The 21832-nt window shown below is 44.7% G+C and overlaps 1 protein-coding gene across 4 annotated transcripts in view; it reads right to left on the bottom strand.

Moving 5' to 3' along the window:
* The window catches only part of ESRRG (estrogen related receptor gamma), a 414670-nt gene that overhangs the window by 98163 nt on the left and 294675 nt on the right, over positions 1 to 21832 (bottom strand). For all 4 annotated transcript variants that reach the window (XM_084868918.1, XM_084868917.1, XM_084868916.1 and 1 more), the window contains one exon: positions 13490 to 13606. In XM_084868918.1, coding sequence (XP_084725044.1) covers positions 13490 to 13606 — 117 coding nt within the window. The remainder of the gene's footprint in view (positions 1 to 13489; positions 13607 to 21832) is intronic.

Below are 21832 nucleotides of genomic sequence, written 5' to 3'. Positions count from 1 at the left end.
GTTCTAGGTGGAGCCCCGGGCAGGTAGTTCAGTGAGCTAGAGCATCATCCCCATGCGCCAAAGTTGCGGGTTCGATCATCTCCCATCAGGACACATAGAAGAAGCAACCACTGAATACATTTAATAAGTGGAACAGCAGCCTAGCCCGTGTGGCTCAATGGATAAGCATCGACATAGGAACCAGGAGGTCGCAGCTTGATTCCTGGTCAGGGCACATGCCCAGTTTGCAGGCTCGATCCCCAGCGCGGGGTGTGCAGGAGGCAGCAGATCAATGATTCTCTATCATTGATGTTTCTCTCTCTCTCTCCCTTCCTCTCTGAAATCAATAAAAATATATTTAAAATAAATAAATAGAACAAATGGATCTCTCTCTCTCTCTCTCTCTCTCTCTCTCTCTCTCTCTCTCTCTCCATCCCCCCTCCTCTCTCTCTGCCTCCCTTCGTCTCTCTCTAAAAGCAATCCATAAAAGAATAAATAATAAAAAATAAAAGTCTAGGGGAATTCGAGGCCCTTTCTTCCCTCACGACTTGCATCTTGTTTATCCTGAAAAGCTGAGCTGCACGAGCACATCAGTGTCCACAGAGGAGCTGCGCTTGGGGAGAAGCTGAGCGACGCTCCGGATGGAAGTGCTCCCCGGGAGTGAGTCAAGGTCATTTGTTTCTGGCCCGTGACAGACGCCCGCGCTGTCCCCCCACAGCCCACGGAGGGGCCCCTGTAATTCTGGCAGGTTCTGCTGACCCTGCCTGTCACCTGCAGCTCCCAGGAGCGCGGGCCAGGGTCTGGGGCTGGAGTCACACTGAGCTTGAGCGGGGACCTCTGACCCCGGAGAGTCATTGGGAGCAGCGGCGTGAGGACAGCCCGGGCCTGCTGTGAACACAGCACTCGGTCATCTTGGGGAAGGGGGAGAGGGGGGCGGATTCCAGAAAGATGACATTTGAGACCAAGCACTACCGATCTGGTTTTGATTTCCCAAGGCAGTGTCTGAACACCTGGACAACAGAATAATGACGACGATGCTGATAAGAAGAGCTTACATTTACCGAGGACAGACCTTTGTCAGACTTTGTGCTACATATTTTAAATACACCATCTCCTTTAATCCTCACAGCAAACTCTGAAGAATATACATCATTATGATCATCCCTATTTATAAAGAAAAGGTGGCTAGAAACATTAAGAAACCTGCTAGTGATTGTCAAAAAAACACAACTTAGATCTGCCTATTAGGAAATTCCATGACCTTAATAATATGCTATGTAGAATAGTGAGTTTATAATTCACTCCAAACATATTATACTTTGCAAATAGCCACATTAAGCCCATGCCTTTGTAAGATATTACACTACCTAATAGACTTTTTGTAATGTGATAGGAAACTAATGATTCCTAATTGAACCCATCTCCACTTACCACAGGCCTGAATTTCTTTAAAATATCCAGCCATGAAGGAAAATGAAAGTAAATTTTTAAAAAATAATAATAAGAAGAAGCCCGGCCAGCATGGCTCAGTGGTGGAGCATCGATCTATAAACCATGTGGTCATGGTTTGATTCCTGGTCAGGGCACATGCCTGGGTTGCTGGTTTGATTTCCAGTGTGGGGCGTGCAGGAGGCAGCTCATCAATGATTCTCCTTCATCACTGATGTTTCTATCTCTCTCCCCCTCTCTCTTCCTCTCTGAAATCTATTTAAAAATGTAGTTAAAATAATAATAATAATAATAATAATAATAATAATAATAATAATGTGCAGGTGCCTTAGCACTTCATGTTACAAGATTTTTTGACAATGATCTCTCTCGTTAGGATGGCGAAGACCCCAGGACCAAGCTCAGCATCCCGGGCCCATTAGCTGTTTTCCAATATGCAAATGCCTGGTCTCCCCGGACTGCTTAGGAGGGCAGCTGACTCCAGCACTGTCTCCTTTGGGCTTCCGTTTAAATCAATGCCTTCCCGAGGCTGCTGTTAGATCCTGCGGCTACACGTTAAGGAAGAAAAGGTGAGGAAGAGAAGATGCCAAGCTTTCTGAGCTTGGGAACTCAAGGAGGCCAGCTCCCAAGGGACATCCAAATAGAAGCAGAGTTACTACCTGGAAAAGCTGAGGGATTCTGTTCTTTCTACCTGAACAAAACTCCTGATGGGTTTTCCCCTCTGGCGCACATAACCAAATGGTTAGAGATTTGTGAGATGATGGAGGGGTGGGGGAAGGGAATCGCTAACATTTCTTAGGCATGCACCGCCTGAACTGAATTCCTGTTTTTTCTACTTTGTCACCATTAGCGAAGCTTTGTTTTTTGACACTCTCCCCTCCAGATCCTAATGAATGACTTCTGGGGAGACCTCCAGATGCAGGCTGCAAATCCAGACCTGTTGCTTGTGGAGCATGAAAGGGATGGAGCAAATAGAAAATGAAATCACCAGACAAGGACCGCATGCCTCTTGAGGCAGATGCTCCAGTCTCTCCTGCTGCACAGTTGCCTCTGATGCCCCCATAGGGTGGGGGAGGGGAGCATTGCTTAGAAATCTGAGAGGCACCCACATTGCCCAAGCCCTTTCTGAGACAAGATAGAAACACCCTACGCAGAAACTTCATGAAATAATATGGGGATTCCACAGAGAGCAATGTTTGCAAAAATCAAAACACATCCCTGCTCTGGCCCCCTCCGTTTGCGTTAGGGTTTCTGCAATCAGGAAGGATGCTGGAATCCTAACGCTCTGATCCTAAAGGCAGCCCTTGACATAAAGGTCTGTTTGCTCACAAGTAGACACCAGAGGCTACCACTGGTAACGTAATGGGAATCACAGTTCACCTCTCCACACTCTGGAAAGATTAACTTCCAAAGAGGAAAATCAAAAGACTTCATTAGGAATGTATGAGTGTAGTCAGTAGATGGTCTCAGAGTCCGGAAAATTTGGACTGAACCCTGGCTTTACGGTGTTTTGTTTTGAATCCTCATCAGAGGATTTTTTTTTCCATTACTTTTCAGAGAGAGAGAGAAAGTGGAAGGGAGGGAAAAAGGAAGGGGGAATGAGAGAGGGAGAGGTGAAGAGAGAGAGAAACACTGACCGGGGTGGAGAGTAAATTGGAAGCCCAGGTATGTTCCCTTGACCAAGAATCGAACCTGAGACTCTTTTGGTGCTCATACAGATGCTCTAACCACTGAGAAACACTGGCCATGGAAGGGTTCACCATTTACTTGTCTGGTCTTAGCAAGTTATTGATATGTTATTTAAAATAGGCCTTAATTTTCTCATTTCTATTCATCAATTTATCAAATATCGAAGGAGAAGAAAGATATAAAACAATGCCAACATAAATTCGATATCACATGACTGCTGAAATCAAATTCTGTCATGGTCACACACAAATATAGAGAAGAAATAATTTACATATAATGATTGCCTCTGACTTGTTTCTAACATCATTATTTGGGACAAAATTATTCCTAACCGTTAATTTTCATAATGGAACCAAAAGCTAAAAAAGAGAAAAAGAATCATGCTGTGTTTTATTGAGCACCTACTATGGATGTGATGATTATGCTAAGTGCCATTGAGGACTGAAATAGAAACAGCCACAGGCCCTGTTCTCACGTTGTCTATGCTCCCCTCTGTGAGGCACTCTCAGTGACTAACTGAGTCCTAAAACTTAAAACTAACACAGCATTTTCTGAGTGGTGGTTGTTTGCCGGGCACTAGGCCAAGACTATGGCATCCATTACTTCCTTTAAACCTCAAGACAACCCTCTGGCTATATCCTTAGGACCCCCACATTACAAAGAAGACTTTAGAGGTGCAAAGTCACTAGCTAAGGATAACATAGCAACTAATCAAGTCTGGGTTGAACCCTCCTTTTCTGCCCTGTCCAACTATCACCAGCCACGTGGGACTATTTAATTGAAATTAAAACTCAATTCTTCTGTTGTAGTAGCTGCATTGCAAGGGTCCCATCAACAGTCTAGACACCATCTGATCTGAGATACCAAGATTTTATCATTGTAGTCTACTTTCCTCTTAGAATACAGGAAGTTAAGCTGCTCCATTGTCTGAAACAATAGAAAAGATGGTGACATCCAGAAAGGAGCGAAATCTGTGTGGTTGTAAGAGTGAGGCTTAAGATAAACTCCATGAGGGCAGAAAGTTGTCATGTTCACTCTTAATTTCTAACAGCTAATACTCAACTGTATAGAACCATGCCTCAAAAAATATGCACCGAATGGATGGATAAAGGGTGGATGAGTCAACGTTTAGAGATGGGCCTGAGGAACCTGTATAACTTTGACCCATGAGTAGCTACAGAGCAACTCCAGGAGGGAAAACCTGACCCCAACTCGAGATGTTATAAAGAACAGGGAGGCCCCGGCCAGTCTGGTTCAGTGGATAGAGCATTAGCCTTCAGATTGAAGGGTCATGGGTTCGATTCCTAGTCAAGGGCATGTATCTCAGCTGCAGAATTGCTAACCCTGGTAGAGGCTTGGTAGGGGCATGAGTAAGAGGCAACTAACTGAAGGAGATGTATTTTTTCTCTCCCTTTCCTTCTCCTCCCTCATTCCCACTCTTTAGAAATCAATGGGGGCCGGGGGGGGGGGGGGGAGGGGGAGAAGAACAGGATGTATTTCTCCAAAGGTAGAAATATTTACACAGGTTAGAGCCTGAGGCAAGAATCCACTTTCCTTCCCAATATTTCCAAATTATGCAGGAATTGATAACAGCCCAAGACTGGCTAAGGTCAGAGTAATTGCCATTTAATTGGCTTCACATATTCTAATGATGACGATAATGTGGACACTGAAGAGAATTACAGTACTGGAGATGAATGTCCGGGAGAGTAGAGAGGTGAGTGCCTGGGGGGGGGGGGGGGGGTAATTATGGAGGTCGCTAGCTTGGGAATCGCCAAGTGGCCACTCAGGTACATCTGGGTAGAAACTTTGCTTTTAGAAGAAATTTTAAAGCAAAAAAGTTTTTTGTTGTTTTTTTTTAAAGGGGGGACAAGGGGAATGGGGAGGAGGAGGAAGGTGTGAGCCCCATAAAGGTGATGTGTGCAGGAGAGGGGGACATGAATTGGAGAGTCCAGGGAGAAGCCACTAGCTGAGGCTCAGGTGGCTCTGTGGAAGACACGGGAGCTGAGAGCCGAGAGGCTGGCCAGGGAAAATGGACTCAACTTCCCAAGAGTTGAACCTGAGCTAGGAATTAGTTCAGGTCTAGGCACACACACACACCGAATTCACTAGGAGACGAGCATGACCTCATTGTTCTATTCTACTTGGTAAATTCCTCACTTGCCCAACAGACCTAAAATAATCCAGGCATCTTAACATTATTATGATTATGCAGCCTCTGTGGAAAAGATGTAATAGTTGCAAAGGAATAGTTGAGGAAAACAGGGAAGGGATTCTGATCCTGGATCTGCTTAATCCTTGGACAGACAGGTTAACCAAGGGGCCACTGCTAAGAAACCCCCCATTTGGGTTTTTCCCTGGGTCCCCCTTTCTCACCACCTATACAATATTTTATCAGTCACCTATAAAATAAGAGCTTGTTACAATGGGGGCTTTACAATAGTACAAATCCCAACCACCCCCTGACAAAGGTCTCTAAAGCTCCGGCTTCCCCAAAACATGTCCAAGCTGTGCTCTTTCAATGGTATGGCTCAACGGTGTCAGGTAAAAACAAATTTGTGGTGTGGAGAATGGCTGACAGTCACGCACGTGAACTCCCCTCCATCCCGCCCGTTGTACCTGGGCTGTGTCGTCCACCTGGGTACCACGGCTGAGTGGGCGTGGCGGGTCCCTGAGATTTGCTCCAGTGGCTACAGAGCCACGCTGGCTCCCACACAGCACAATCTGCCACTCACTGAAGGCCGGCCCGCCAGGAAGCCCAGGGATGGACTTCCCACCAGAGCCAGCAGGCCCGGGGAATTTGGCGAGCACCGGGCATGCCGACTTCTGCCAGCTAATTGGCTTTGGGGAAGCCGCTGACCTACTCTCCACCGAGTGGATCTTGTGGACCTGGAACCCGGCCTGCCTCCCATCATTGATCAACCTTGGCCGAGCCAGCTGGCTTGTTCCTGTGCAGACAGCTTGCCTCGGGGAAGCGGGTTGGTGGCTCCATAACCTACTAAGCGAGAGAGACACAAAAGTACAGAACGGCCTCTTCGACAACGACCAGCGCATGATTTCAGCTTTCATTTGAGGGCGACTTAGGAAGGAGCAAAACCATCTGAGACACCTGACATAACGTGGAGGGAGCCATCTTAACAAAAGGGTGACCAACAATTAGGAATAGTGCCCACATGAAATACAATCACGAAGCACTGCATTCAAAGAGCCTTACATGTCTACCAGGATCCCCTTCCATTAAGTGGAAGCACAATACCCTCCTCATCAAGGCCACATTGACATACGTGTGCATGGGTGCAAAGGAGCCTAAATCTGTTATCTGGAGCCGGGAGAGATTCCACATCAGAGTCGTCTGTGGCTGGGGGAGTCCCTCCCCCATCATTCACCGGGGTGTCTCAGGGCGCTCAGTGCATGAGCAAATGTGGAAGCAGGTTTTCTCCATCCTGGAAGCAAGACCCACTGGGGACTTTATAATCCAAAAGGAATAAAAACGTGTAGCGTACTGGAATAACTGCCAGCTCCCTATTTCAAGTTCACAAATGGGAATGACACATGGGGACAATGACATAAATGATTAACTTTTAATAGTGCTCCGAGGAGAGCCGGGGGAAGGGGCTGAAGAAGCAGCTTCTCGTAATTGCCACCTTGCTGTCCTCTCGCCCAAATGCAGTGAGGGGAGATGGATTCAGCTCCAACAATCCTGGAGCTCTCTCTAGTAAGTTTACATGAGACAATCCACTTCATTTCCAATGGAAGCGCTGTCTTTGGAGAATATGTGCTTGCACGATTGCTTCAGAGAACCAGAGGCACAGAGGGAGCGTGTGATGGCCTAAGACCCACATGGATCAGATGCCGATGCAGTAGCATCTTTAAAATATGAGTGCTTTCATTTCCCCCATTCATAAAACCGATAGGCTGGAATACCCCACTGGTACCTGATGGCCTAGCCTCAAAATAACTGAGGCACAGGGTAAAAGGCAAAACGTATGGTTCTGAAGGCACTCTATTCAAAGTTTTTGTTGATTTTAGAGAAAGAGGAATAGAGAGATAGAGCATCAACGATGAGAGAGAAACATCGATTGGCCGCCAGCAGCAATCTCTTGCTTCCATTCCCTCTGTGCAGTGGGGAAATGCCCACTCCAGGGGTCATTGGAAGGCTTGACAAAAATACAAAAACCCAATTAAAGTGCATATGAATATATGAAGCTCTCAAAAATAGGTTATTACTTTTACTTGCAAAATCTTTGCTACTCATTTTGAGACCTTTCCTATCAGCAAAGCATGAACAGCTTGGCTGGCCGAGCTCAGCAGTTGAGTCTTTAAGGTCACGGTTAGATTCCCAGTCACGGCACATGCCTGGATTGTGGGCTTGAACCCCAGTGTAGGGGGTGCAGGAGGCAGCTGATCAGTGATTCTCATCATTGATGTTTCCATCCCTCTCTTTCTTTCCCTTCCTCTCTGAAATCAATAAAAAGCTATTTAAAAAAAAAAAAAACAAAGCGTGAACGACAACAACAAAAAAATCACTGCCTGGTATCTACTTGAAATAACTTTTTTGGTGGCACCTTAGACATATTCCCTGGTGGCTCAGTGTCAGGACTGAGCTCACAAAAAGGCGCTCTTTGCCGCTGCTGATCTGATAACTTGGGAGTTTTGTCTAACACTCTGCATTAATGAGGGAGCTTCTTAGGATAATATTACAACAGAGAGTGCAAGAAATACCAGGGAGGTCAACGCGATTCTATTACCTGTCATCTAACACAGAAATATTTTCCTTGAATACCATTAAAGCTTCCTCCTTCTCTTTGTTCTGCTTTTTTGAAGGCGTTGAGAACCCGAATTTCCCTACCGATAATTTCTGTTTTCGACTTGGCAACATAATGGTATTAGACTTCAGGGGGAGAGAAAAAAAATTCACCTTGGCAATGTCTTCTTTGGGAGTTTGTACAAAAGAGATTTTGTTCTTCGGATGCATTTGCTAAGCAGGTTCTTTAAGTAAGCAAAAGCACAGCTGCCTGCTACTAAATGACCGGATTCGCTTCATTTTTTTTTTTTTTTAAGAGAACCTACCTGGCAAATGCTACACCCTTTAAATAACACTTTATTAAAACGGAAGCTATAAACAGAAGGACAATTAGACCAGGGTATTGCTCTTTGCTGGCCTGCTGATCAGGGTGAACCCGGAGGACCGGGAGTCCCTGCTGCCATCTATAAATCAAGACACAAGCTGTGAAGGCAGCAGAAACAGTTCGGGGATAATTTTTTCTTTACGTCCTGGGGGGTTCGAGACAACTGATTGGGGAGATGTCATGGCAGTGACATGAATCAAGCCGTGCTATCTCCTGCACTAAGGATGCTCCTCCACATAGGATGTGGCTGCCTCCGGGTGAACCCAGGTGAAGTTGAGAGTAAGAATCTAACCCACTGAACATGGGAGCCCGGCCTAGCCCACCTGACATGTGCTCCGAACACTTCCCTTTGCCTTTGCCTGGCAGAGTCACCAAACACACTGGCTACACTGCCAGTGTCCTGGCTCCTGATCACAGGGCCGCCTGGGAGTCCAGCATCATGAGAAAGCACCCTACTGCCCATTGCTCGCCTGGGAGAAGATCAACATTCAAAACCCAAAGCACATTTCCTACGCGGTGCATGTCCTTTTGGAACCATCGTAAATTCCAGAAATATTGTGTCAGGACTGGAGTCTAAAACTTGACCCTGACTGTGTCCAGCAACAACAGCGGATGTTGACCTGATCCTTACTCTGAGCCCCACTGGGCGGCCAGCACTTAACCTGTAGTGTCTTACGAGACACAACACTTTATTTGCAAACACTATCATTGCTACCATCATTTTACTGATGATGACACTGCAGATTAGAAAGGTTAAGCCCTAGCTGGTTTGGCTCAGTGGATAGAGCATCGACCCAAGGACTGAAGGGTCCGGATTTGATTTCGGTCAAGGGCAGGTACCTTAGTTGCAGGCTCGATCCCCAGGGCCCATGCAGGAGGCAACCAATTGATGTTTCTCCCTCTCACATTGATTTTCCTTTCTGTCTCTCGCCCTCCTATCCACTCTCTCTAAAAGTAATCAGTGGAAAAAAATACTAGGGTGAGGATTACCAAAAAATAAAATAAAATAACTTTAACAAAGAAAGGTTAAGAATCCCGCCCCCCTTTTTAAATTTTTTTAAAATTTTATTGATTTTCCACAGAGAGGAAGGGAGAGGGATAGAGAACTAGAAATGTCGATGAGAGAGAAACATCGACCAGCTGCCTCCTGCACACCCCCTACTGGGGATGTGCCAGCAACCAAGGTACATGCCCTTGACCAGAATCGAACCTGGGACCCTTCAGTCCACAGACCGACACTCTATCCACTGAGCCAAACTGGTTTTGGCTCCCTCCACACCCACCCCCCTTTCTTTAAGGCAAAGTATAAATGCTCATTTCCCCCCCATGATACAGCTAAATTGATCCTCCATACTGTGCATAAAGGGGTGTTTTGCTCTCATTTGCAAGAATCCAAAAATAAAAATTAATAATTGAGTTGTCAAGGTGAAACCCATCACAGCAATAAACAGCAAAACAGCCTTCATCCTTTGATCAGTGAATTCTCTACCTAGGTAAAATAATTACTGCTTTCATACACTGTCTCTGCCACCGACAGGGAGAAAACTGAACGCGCAGGCCCTGCAGTCATCTTTAAGTAACAAAGGACAAGGATCAACATGAAAATAAATCTTGGCCGGATTTATGGGTGCACGTTGAGGAGGCCTTGTTTTCCCCCTTCAAATACACGATAACTGCAAAAAATGAAAGGCGACTGTGGAGGCCAGATAGCTCATAACAGATGGGCTTTCTCTGACATACAGTATGGGGTGATGCTGCAAACATCATGCCGGCCCATCACTCCTGAGGCTTACCAGCCAAGGAGAATTCTTCAGGATGCGGAATGGTTGGAACCACTCAGATTTGAAGAAACTGTCATTTTTTAAGTGTACTTCTTGGGATGTTGTTATATTGCGGTCTTCTGTTGTTTCTCCACACATCTGTTTCATGGCTTCAACTATTACTTTTTTTTTCCCCAAAAAAAAATTTCTAACCATAAAATCAAATGTCATTCATTCAGATGCTATTCTGGTGCTGGCTCATGAGAAGGCATGCTAGGATCTGGTAAGAATTTAATTCATGCCATATAATGTAACTGGAATTGGTCACCCACGGAGCCATCACTTCCCTTTTGCAACCCAGGTCTTTAGCAGAAATGGTGATCAAGCCCTAACCGTTTAGCTCAGTGGATAGAGCTTCAGCATGGGGACTGACGGGTCCCAGGTTCAATTCCGGTCAAGGGCACGTTACCTCAGTTGCAGGCTACTCCCTGGCCTGGGCCCTGGCCCGGGGCTCCTGCAGGAGGCCACCGATCCATGTGTTTCTCTTACATCAACATTCCCATCTTTCCCTCTCTCTAAAAATCAATGGGAAAATATCATCCAGTGAGGATTAACAACAACAACAACAAAAGGAAATGGCAATCAATAAAGGGTTATTATTTTTAAAGAAGGTCTCATTTTTCTATAAATCTCCCTTGGCGGGGGGGGGGGGGGGGGGGGGGGGGGAGGGAATTCATTTCCCTCAGGCAGGCGTTATCTAAGATGCATTTGGCTAGTTGACTCAAGAAAATACCTGCTCAAGGAAAGAAAGTCCCCATCAAAGCTGCCGAAACCTGATTTCATTTCAGATTTGAGAACGAATGTTGTTGTTTTTTTTTTTTGTTTGTTTAAATAGATTGTGTCTGTCAATTTCCAGACCCGCTGAGCCACCAGCCTGCGTGGACCGCCGTGGTCAACACGGGGGTTGTAGCAGCAAATTTTATTAGGGGCTGGTAATTGAATTGAACAGGTTTACATTTGAATAGATTTACTACATCCTGATCCCTGACACACTGCCTGGGACTCAACTCCCTCTCCATCCATAAAGACACACTTAAGACGGGCTCATTCTCTCCAGGCGGAGCGGGCCCGTCTGGAGCCGAGGCGATGGCCACACGGAATTGTGCATTTATATGCTGGAGGGAAGGCCGTTTGTCGCTGCATATTTTTTTCAAGTGCAAAAATAAAAGCATGTTCCATATTTGCTCATCACCATTCCATCCTTTCTCTTTGGGGGAAGGGACTTAAGAGAACTGGTATTTGCCCATCAAAGGAGGCATAAGGGGGTAGAGGAAAAATGAATAATTACATGAGTATATCAGCCACAGCAGCAATTTCCTTGAAAACAGACCCTCTATCGGCTGGATCAGAGCATGGGAAGAGGCGTGGACATTAGGTAAGCACCACACCCATTGCCTTTCACCAACAACTTTTAATTAGACACTGTTCACCACTCTTGAGTCGCTCTCAACACCTTTCAAGATGGCTCCTGCTTAGAAACCACAAGAGGGTAAAAGTACTCAGGGGAAAACATTGTTTTCTATTTCCTCTTAAACCCGGAAGGACACACGGTCCTGTAAACTACAGCAGTAGGGTCAAACTGCTCAGAACATTTCTATCCAGCTGGAAACGGAGGCATATCCCAGCATTCTCCAGATTTTGAAAATGAAACCAGTATCTAGGACACATCAACGCAAAAGTTGTTGACTCATGTATTACTTCCATAACACTTTTAAAAATTGACTTGCTCTTTGAAAATAATGACTTCTCAGCTCCCGAGTCTTCATGAAGCTTTTTTTTTGTTCCTATCAAGGAAGGAGTTCTCAGTGGACAAGCCACAGGGAAGCAGGGCGTGATTTCCACACCCCCATCTATGATCTGATCCATCATTCTCTTATCACAATGACACCCCACCTATGATCTGATCCACTCATTGTCTTATCACAATGACACCCCACCTATGATCTGATCCACTCATTGTCTTATCACAATGACACCCCACCTATGATCTGATCCACTCATTGTCTTATCACAATGACACCCCACCTATGATCTGATCCACTCATTGTCTTATCACAATGACTCCCCACCTATGATCTGATCCACTCATCATCCTATCACACCCCTCACGGTAAAAATTTTGGACTAAGAACAAACCAGGAAACGGGAAGCTGAGGGACGCTCTGGTTAGTTCTTGGGGAACACGCTTGGATCTTTAAATGTGGAGGATTAAAAAGCCAGTGGTCACCATTAAAGACACAACACACTCACAGAGCCAACCCTAAGGAGGCAGAGTCTATGTCTTCGCAGAAGCTGTATTTAAATATTTACTTTACCTCATTTTCTCTCAAATGTCAATGGCCATGCTTTCTTTTTGTTCCTTTATAAAGTTATTGTATTTAGTTTAAATCCTGACAAATTTTCTGAAGAAAAGGAGATAGTATAACTCAAAGGCAACATGTAACATGCACATTTATAAAGGCACCCATATGCACAAAGATGCATTAAACACACACACACACACACACACACAGAGAGAGAGAGAGAGAGAGAGAGAGAGAGAGAGAGAGAGAGAGAGCTAAATCTAGGGTTTTCAAATAAAATAAAATAAAACACAAATTTTCTCTGAGCTAGAATGTTAGTTTCACAGACACGCTGAGATACACAAATATTTCAGGACCTCTGATATGGGCGGGAGCTGAGAGAGTTCTAGAATCTGACCATTTGCTTCCAGTTCCTGGCTCTGTGAGCTTAGTCAGTGCGTTCAGCACAGAGTACACACGCATGATTATCATCTTGTGTATGTTGCTATTATCCCCAACTGAGAGCCGCAATGTTAATGTCATGGCTGCAAGTTCTTCATAATGGAAAATCAATCCAAAAGATAAGACTGGAAGACAATAAACCGTGCTTTAAATCTAAGATTAATTAAGCAAGAAGAACATGGAAGCTACATGAAATGATAGATATGTTAATTAGCGACACGGTAGCAATTATTTTACAAAATACACGTATATCAAAACAGCAACTTAGGCACATTAAATATACACTCTGTCAATCCTAGCTCAATAACGATGGGAAAAATCTCTCTGTGAACTTGATAAAGAGAAGAAATGCAGAAAGACAAAGAGTCGCCTCCTGGTTGCTCTCCATCTTCCACCTTCTGTAAATTATAAGGATGAAGGAAACCAGAATTGCCCAGACCTACCTGGTGGGTTGAGCCAAACAACAGGTACACCCTACCTTTGGATGTCAGCAGCTAGCCACGAGGTATCAGAGAGGACACATAAAGAAGAGGCATTCCGACCTCAGATCCCCAGATCCAAGGCACTTACTGTGACCTCATCTTTCCCTGGATTCTCTCGCATTGTGACAATTTCTCGTGTCCCCTCCCCACCTGCCATTCCCAGCCTGAAGCGCAGGGCTACCGCCCAGGGGCCTTACCTTCCTTCAGCATGCCCACTTTCAAACACTTCATGAAGCGGCAAGCTTGGCAGGACTTACGCCGGCGCTTCGTGATCTCGCATTCGTTTGTAGCGGGACAGCTGTATTCTATGTTACCTGAAACACAGGGTCAGTGGGAAACAAGCCATCAGATGGGAAAAGATCCAGGAAATGTGAGCATCTCAAAGGCAGTGGATGACTCCTGCCCCCATCCCGCAGAATTATTAAATGACCGGCACGGGGCTGTGACAAGTGTCATGAGGCTGGATGCTCTGGGACAACGGTTGAAGACACATTGAACACCGAGAAGGTATCTGGTGAAGCTCTTCACGGACTCCTGTTCAGAATGAGCCTTTCACTTGGTGCTTAGCTCACCCGGGCCAAGACAGCGACCCGGTCTCCCGGGATCTCAGGATCCAAAGACATTTTGAAGCAGATTATTTCTGTAAGACCTCAAGCATCACAACTTATCTTCTGGATTTCTCTTATTTTATTAAAAAATTTTTAATGCTTCCAAATAAACTGATGAACAAAAACAGATCCAGAGACAGAGAAGCATCAATCAAACCGTCAAACCTCTGAGGGAAGGCAGGGGAGATTGGAGGTAAGGGGGAGAGATCAAACAAAGAACTTGTATGCATGCACAGAAGCCTAACCAATGGACACAGACACCAGGGGGTGAGGGTATAAGTGTGTGTGTGTGGGGGGGGGGGGGGAGCAATGGGGGATAAGAACACACTAGGTAATACTTTAATCAATAAAGAAAAAAATTTAATGCTGACACCATTGCAGTTGTTGCCTGTTTCCCACCCTTTGCCCACCTCCATCCACCCATCCTTTTCTCCACCTTCCTAGGCCTTCACCAAACTATGAGTGTCCGTGGGGCATGCATCCATGTTTTTTAGCTGAGCCTGGGTTTCTTTGGGTGACTACTGTTGGATTGCATCAAGCATATTGTCTTTTTTTAAAATATGTTTTTCATAATTTTTAGAAGGGAGAGGGAGTGAGAGAGAAACATCATTGATCAGCTGCATCCTGCACACTCCCTACTGGGGATGGAGCCGCAACTCAGATATGTGTCCTGAGCACAAATGGAATTGGCAACCTCTTACTTCCTGGGCTGACACGCAACCACTGAGCCACATCTGCCAGGCAGGCATATTGCCTTTTTGACATAAACTTCATTGAGGACAATAATCAGCCGACTCATTTGGGACTTTGCGGGAAGCTCCTACAGGGCAGCCATGCCTGAGGTTCCCTGATTCTTGCTATAACCTGAACCACAGTCTCACAAAACAACTCAATGCTTGGTAAATGCTTCGCTATTGGTAAGCAATGATCCTCATCTTCATCATTACCATCCTCATCACCCTTGTTACACCACTTGCAGAAGGAGATACAAACCCCCCAGCCCCATGAAAGTGCGATGGGTAAGAATAAACTGAGGTGAAATTGTGTTTTTTATCATCCGAGTTTACGTTTAGAGGTAACACTCACACATTTGAAACGGTATGTTGCCAGAAGAAGATCTGAACTTCATCTGGCATTGGCATGTGGGAGGCGCCCTGGGCCTGCCTCCAGCTTTGCAAAGACTCTGCCTTTAGAATAAAGCATCTCTCCCCACCAGCTCTGTCCCACTGCCCTGGAAGGTCTCCCGCTCCCTCCTAACCCTTTCCCCTGGTGATTAAGTGCATTAGTATCTTAATGAAAATGCATCCTGTTTATTGCCCTCTTGGGAAGGGGGAGGTCATCACACCAAATGCATAAATTGTCATCAGAGACGGTCTGAGCATAATTGCAATTTCGCTGCTCCATGGCTGCTGTGCCCAGGGTCCGTCTGAGTCCCCTGAAAGGAGGCCCGGAGACTGGTAATTAGCATAGAGGCTGCCTGGGACCGCCGCATTGATGAAATATTTCAGAGTTAATCACACTTTGTCAACACTGATTTATATTGACTACCTTTCTCCAGACTGATGCCTCCTCAGTAAATATCACATTAGTGGATTGCAAGGTGGTGCAGACTCAAATCCTCAGCTACTGCTAATTCCACAGGAAGGAAGACCTCGCCACTTAGAACTACCGGAAACTGGCTCAGTACACGTGACTTAAAAAAGGGGATAAGCTTGAGATAAGCCCATCCAAATAGTTTGGCTAAATTAGGGTTCCAATCTGGGATATTTATAATAATAAACGCAACTACTTTTTAACAGAAGAGGTTAAAGAATAAGAGTAATACTCATTGTGTCCACAGAAGCACACCCATCACCTTCTTTGAAGTCATAGATAACCAAGTCAAAGCAACCAGGTCGTCTGGGTCATGTCTGAGAATAAAGGGACTGAGAATATGAACTGTAGATAAACCATTTTTCAGTGCAGAGTTTCTTTAACCATCACCGAAAATTCATTTGACATCAAGAGAGTGTTGCTAGTCATTTCCGAGGAGTTACTACCAGAACCTCCCATCTACATGGCCCTCCCTATCCTTATTTGAAAGGAAACCCAGAGCCAGTGTGGCTCAGTTGGTTGAGCATTGACTCATGCACCAGGAGGTTGCTGGTTCAATTCCTGGTCAGGGCAAATGCCCAGGCTATGGGCTCAATCCCCAGGGAGGGGCGGGCAGAAGGCAGCCAGCAGCCAATCAATGATTCTCTCTCATCACTGATGCTTCCTATTGCTCTCCTTCTCCCTTCCTCTCTGAAATCAATAAAAACATTTAAAAAATAAAATAAATAAAAAGAAACCCAGGTCCCTGCTTCCTTAGGAAGATAATGACTAGTGAGAGAGAAAATTAAAAAAAAAAAAAAGTTTTCCAACCAGCATTTCTTCCATTTCCTATGCCTAAGTCAGGGTGTGAAGGCAAACTTGGCTCATAGGCCAGTATGCAGATTGTGAGCACCAGGCCCACTCTCAACCCAGTGTGGCAACGTCTCCTGGGATGATCCAACATCAGCTCCCCACCCCCACTCTCCAAAGAATCACCTTTCCTTTCAAACCAGTTCCTCTTCCGCTTGGAAAAGTATACCCTCATCCTTCACAATAGCAGACTTCCGGCCGGAACCTAAATCGGGCCTGCGTGAGCTCACACCTGGACTATGGCAGCTATCTGCGAGCTGGGCACCATGCCTCCATCCAGTCCCCAGCTAATCCAGGCCGCATGCCTCCATCCCATGCCTCTTCCGATGACTGCTTTGATCAGTCACCACCCTACTTTCTTTTTCAAAGTCCACAGATTCCTAGGGTCTCCGAGATTAAAATATACGACGTTAGACTGGCTAACGAAGCCCCTGCCGATGGGATGCTCTTGGGCTTTCCCGGGAATATGACCACAATCACCTCACATGAACTTGGTGATGCAGCCACTGAGATTGATTCTTCTTGGCTGCGTCCTTCAGGCTTCCCTCTGAGAATGATCTATCTGTGCCCCTCTTTTCTTAAAATGACTTCCAAGTCTCAATGTTCAACTCCAATCCCGGCCAAATCGTTCATGAGAATGGCTCAGCCCAGCCTAGCAGAAAATGATTTCTTGGTTCTCATATCTCTCTAGGTACCTGTGTCCCAGCAAGACATGCCATATTCTGTTACACCTTTTCCCATGCATTATACTCACTCCAGGGAAAGGTCCTGGAGGCAAGGACTCTCTCTTGGGCAGCATAGAAATCCTATATAATAAAAGTGTAGTATGCAAATTGTCCCCTTGACCAGTAGGTCCTTCTGGAGTTCAACTAGGGAGCAGGGCCAGCCCAGGGAAGAGAGTGAGGCTCAGGCCGGCAACCTGTAGCTGGTAGGGACCCTACCAGTGCACCAATTTCCTGCACTGGGCCTCCAGTCTTCCATGAAAAGCTAGTACATAAGCAAACTAACACTCTTAGAACAACTTAATATTTTCATGAAATCTCAAGGTCATTTTGATGAACAGCAATTACTGTGTTGTAATACAGTCAAGTCCACAAGGTCAAGTGAGTGGGCTATCCAATTAGGAAGCAATTTTAAGGACTCTAGGAAAAACCATCCTCTAAATCAGAAAAAAGTAGAGGAAAACTGAGTTAATTATCAAAGCCTTAAAAAGTAAGTAGCTTTGGCAAAGATAGAAATGCAGAGCAAAACAGGGAGGAAATATTGTCAGGAAATGAAAAACAACAGAATATAAAAAACGTCTGGGGAGGAAAAGGTAAAAAAGGAAGAATGTAAGAGACTTTAAAGGAAATGAAAATGCATCTTGATATGAATAGAATACAAATAAGATGAAAATATAGAATATAGAGAGAATCCCTTATTTACTTTCTATCTAATTATAATATTTTAAGGTACTGTCAGAATTGTAGCCACATTGAAGAATATAGTTAGGAGTGATTCAACGATAGTAGCTTAATCTATGCATAACTGTGTAAAGAATTTAAAATGTCTTCAAACAACAGAATAGCCACAAGAGTATTTGGTGGTTGAGCTTCGACCTATGAACCTGGAGGTCACGGTTTGATTTCCGGTCACATATCTTGGGTTGTGGGCTAGATTCTGAGTGTGGGGCACATAGGAGGCAGAGGACCAATGATTCTCTCTCATCATTGATGTTTTTATCTCTCTGTCCTTCTCCCTTCCTCTCTGAAATCAATACAAATGTATTCAAAAGAAAACAGAATTTTACTGTGAATAGATGAAAAAATACAGTGGGGCCCTGAGTGTTGTCCAAAACATATAGTTTCAGCTTAAATGCAGAGATATTGTTTACGATGAAACCAGGTATCCTTCAGCCAAGTGTCCTATTTCAATAAATGCCTTCACATTCATGGACAATGACCTTGATTTCACTAAGTAACACCGTGGTTTGCATCTGGAGAAAAACAAAGCAGCGTCATGCTAAGGAACTTACTTGCTGGAGGAAAACCTCTCTCATGTCTGCGCCCTCCCCATGAGTGGCTCGGTTCCTTGTTGCTAGCTATGATCACCACCCAACCAAGTCTTTGATGCATCTGAGAGTCTACGGAGCTGCTGCCCTTGAAAACCCTTCCCTGGTGCTTTTACCACTCAATAAAGAAAGCATTTATCCAAAAAATAATAAAATAAAAGTGCTGTCCCACGCCCCTGGGTAAGCACGTTCCATCTACATTATTTTGGTAATGGCTCAAAGTCACGGCTCCCGGAAGACCCACGATCTCCACAGGGTCCTTGTTTTCTTCGGTTCATGGAAAAGAAAACAAGACAATAATATTTTCAAGGGCAACTGTGGGCGCCTGAAAAGCTAACCCTAGAAGGACACTTAGGATGAGGCAGAAGTCACTGTCCACAGCGCAGGCTTCTCATTTCACACACGGAGATGTCCTGTATTATTGCTTGCTCTGATGCGGGAAGCATTTGTCCGATGGCACCAGGGACCCAGCTGGGCAGCTCCTGATGACAGGAGGGGGTTTTTCCCAGTTTTGTCAGGAGCTGGGGAGTGAGCTGTGCTGAGAGGAAACCATTCAACCTGGAAGGTGTAGGGTTTTTTTTCTTTGTTTGATTTAATCTTCACTGTAGGATATTTTCCCACTGATTTTAGAGAGAGTAGAAGAGAGAGGGAAAGACACAGAGAAACATCAATGTGAGAGAAACACATAGATCGGTTACCTCCTGCATGTGCTCTGACCAGGGTTTGAGCCAGAAAAAAGCCTGCAACCAATGTACCTGCCCTTGACCACCATCGAACCCAGGACTCTTCAAATCACAGGCCAACGCTCTATCCACTGAGCCAGACTGGCTAGGCCTGGAAGCTGTGGGCTTTTAAGCCAGAATGATGGAACCAGGTATAACATATCTCCTGGTGACATCTCATAATGTCCTGGGCCCTGGTTCCTTATTTCAGACTCTTTTGTACAATTAGTGTGCTGCAGCATAATTTTCTCACTGCCTAATAGAATCTCGCAGCTAGCTGGCTGGGGGAATAACAGGGTGGATGCAAAGCTCCAGCCAGGAGTGCCTGTGAGTAATTTGTGACTTCCTTTCAGTCACTTAATGCAGTGTTTTTCAACCGCTGTTCCGCGGCACACCCGCGAGATGTTGCCTGGTGTGCAGTAGGTGCAGACAAGACAAGAATTTTATAATTTTTCACTATTTTGTTTACTTAATATTTCATAATAAAGTAATTATAAAATACTTTCTTTGTGTTTATTTGATTCCTATTCAAGAGAATTACTTTATATATAGTCAATATAGGCACAGAGTTAAATTTTTTAACATTTTCTAATGGTGGTGTGCCTCGTGATTTTTTTCATGAAACAAGTGTGCCTTTGCCCAAAAAAGGTTGAAAAACACTGACTTAATGGACTTTTACAGTTTGGCAGTGAACGGGCAGAGGGTTGTAAATTAGCCTGGCTTCTCAAAATAAAAGTATAGTCGTCTCCCGACTCCCAGGGCTCACCCATAAGGCCCCCTGTGGTTCCTGGGAGGGAACCCCTGATTCCCAGGTGCAGACATGTTTGAAAGCAGCCTTGTATCTCCCCCAATTATTTTAATTTTATTAACAGAACCAAAGGGGTGGCAATGGCCCGCAGGGCGTTCCAAATGGGGATTATCCAATTGTTTTCCAGCAGTAAGTGATTTAAAAATAATGGGATTTGCCCCAGTACACAATTACTGAGCACTGCAATAATCTGTCGTATTTTTGTTTTAAACGCCCAAATAAAAAAAATAAAAATAAAAAAAAAAAGGACCAAAGCCCTCTGTCTATGGTAGTGAAGGTTTTTCCATACAGGTCTCTTCCCCTTCTCTCCTTCTCTTACTTGCTTTCAATGCTTTGTTTCTAGTTACTTTAATACCACTGGAAATTAAAAACAAACAAAACAAAACACACACATGGGGGGGGGGGGACAACTGGTGAGAGATCAATGAGGGGGAAAAGAAGACATATGTAATAGAATAAACAATAAAAATTTTAAATTAAAAAATAATAATAAATTAAAAACACACACATATATAAAGCAATACTTTCTATAGTTGAGATTGCAATGTGCATATAAATTGAGTGATTTTTATTGGGGGGAGGGAGGGTTAATCCTCACCCAAGGATATTTTCCCATTGACTTTTAGAGAAAGTGGAAAAAAATGGGGAGAGACAGAGAAAGAGAGAAACATTGATGTGAGAGAAACACGTTGATTGGTTGCCCCACACATGTGTCCCGAACAGGCCTAGGGATGGAACCTACAACCAAGGCACATGCTGTTGCCTGGAATCCAACCCAGGACCCTCAGTCCACAGGCTGACACTACCCACTGAGCCAAACCAGCCAAGGCTACACTACATTATTAATTTTAAAAATTAAGCATAGTCAATTACACATAATAAAACTCAAAAAAAAAAAAAACAATCCACCAATGGTGGTTTTGGCAAAAAGCAACAACACAGATTTATAAGATATTAAGCTTCAAAGAGATCCTACATTCCAGTTGGTTCTGCCCCTTGGCTTTTTGCAGACCACATAGACACATGGACGAATATGTACTCACTTACACCTGACCATCTTTACAAAGATATGGGCTAATTAATTGCAGGAAAGACTAAAACTCAAATACCCTGACATCCAGTCTAATAATCCTTAAATGCCCCCATTAAAACTTACTTGTCAATACCTAGAATAAGCATTAAAGTGCCAGGCATTCCTCTATGTACTTCACATCGCTGAACCCCCATTCTGCAGATGAGAGAATTAAGGCACTGAGACAAGAGCTAACTCACCCAGCATCGCACGGTTAGCAAGCGCCTGAGCAGGATTTTAACCCAGTCACACTGGATGCCAAGTCTGTGCTCTTGACTGATACTTGCCACAGGGGAGGGGCAATAGGATTTGATGTCAAAGGTGAAGGGATTGGCAGTACAAAGCAATCATGGGTATTGGTAAAGTACAGCCTAGAGAAGATTGTCAATAACACTGTCATAACTACATATGGTGTCAGGTGGGAACTAGAAATACCAGGGGGGGCCCTTTGCAAAGTATATGATTGTCGCCCTAGCTGGTTTGGCTCAGTGGAGAGAGCATCAGCCTGCAGACTGAAGGGTCCTTGGTCCGATTCCGGTCAGGGACACATGCCCATGTTGCGTGTTCCTTCCCCAGTAGGAGGAGTGCGGGAGACAGCCAATCATTGATTATCTCTCATCATTGATGTTTCTAACTCTCCTCCTCCCTTCCTCTCTGAAATCAATAAAAAATATATATTTTAAAGTATATGATTGTCTAACCACTGTGCTGTATACCTAAAACTAACATAAAATAATATGGAATGTCCTCTGTCATTGAAAAAAAATTAAAACTAAATACAATCCATGCTCTGAACTATGACACAATGCTGCCCAGCTCTAAGCTTTTGAAAGTCATT

This window comes from Pipistrellus hanaki, assembly GCF_964339955.1.
Source record: "Pipistrellus hanaki genome assembly, chromosome: 20".
NCBI classification, from domain to species: domain Eukaryota; kingdom Metazoa; phylum Chordata; class Mammalia; order Chiroptera; family Vespertilionidae; genus Pipistrellus; species Pipistrellus hanaki.
This window is presented reverse-complemented; position numbering and strand designations above follow the sequence as displayed.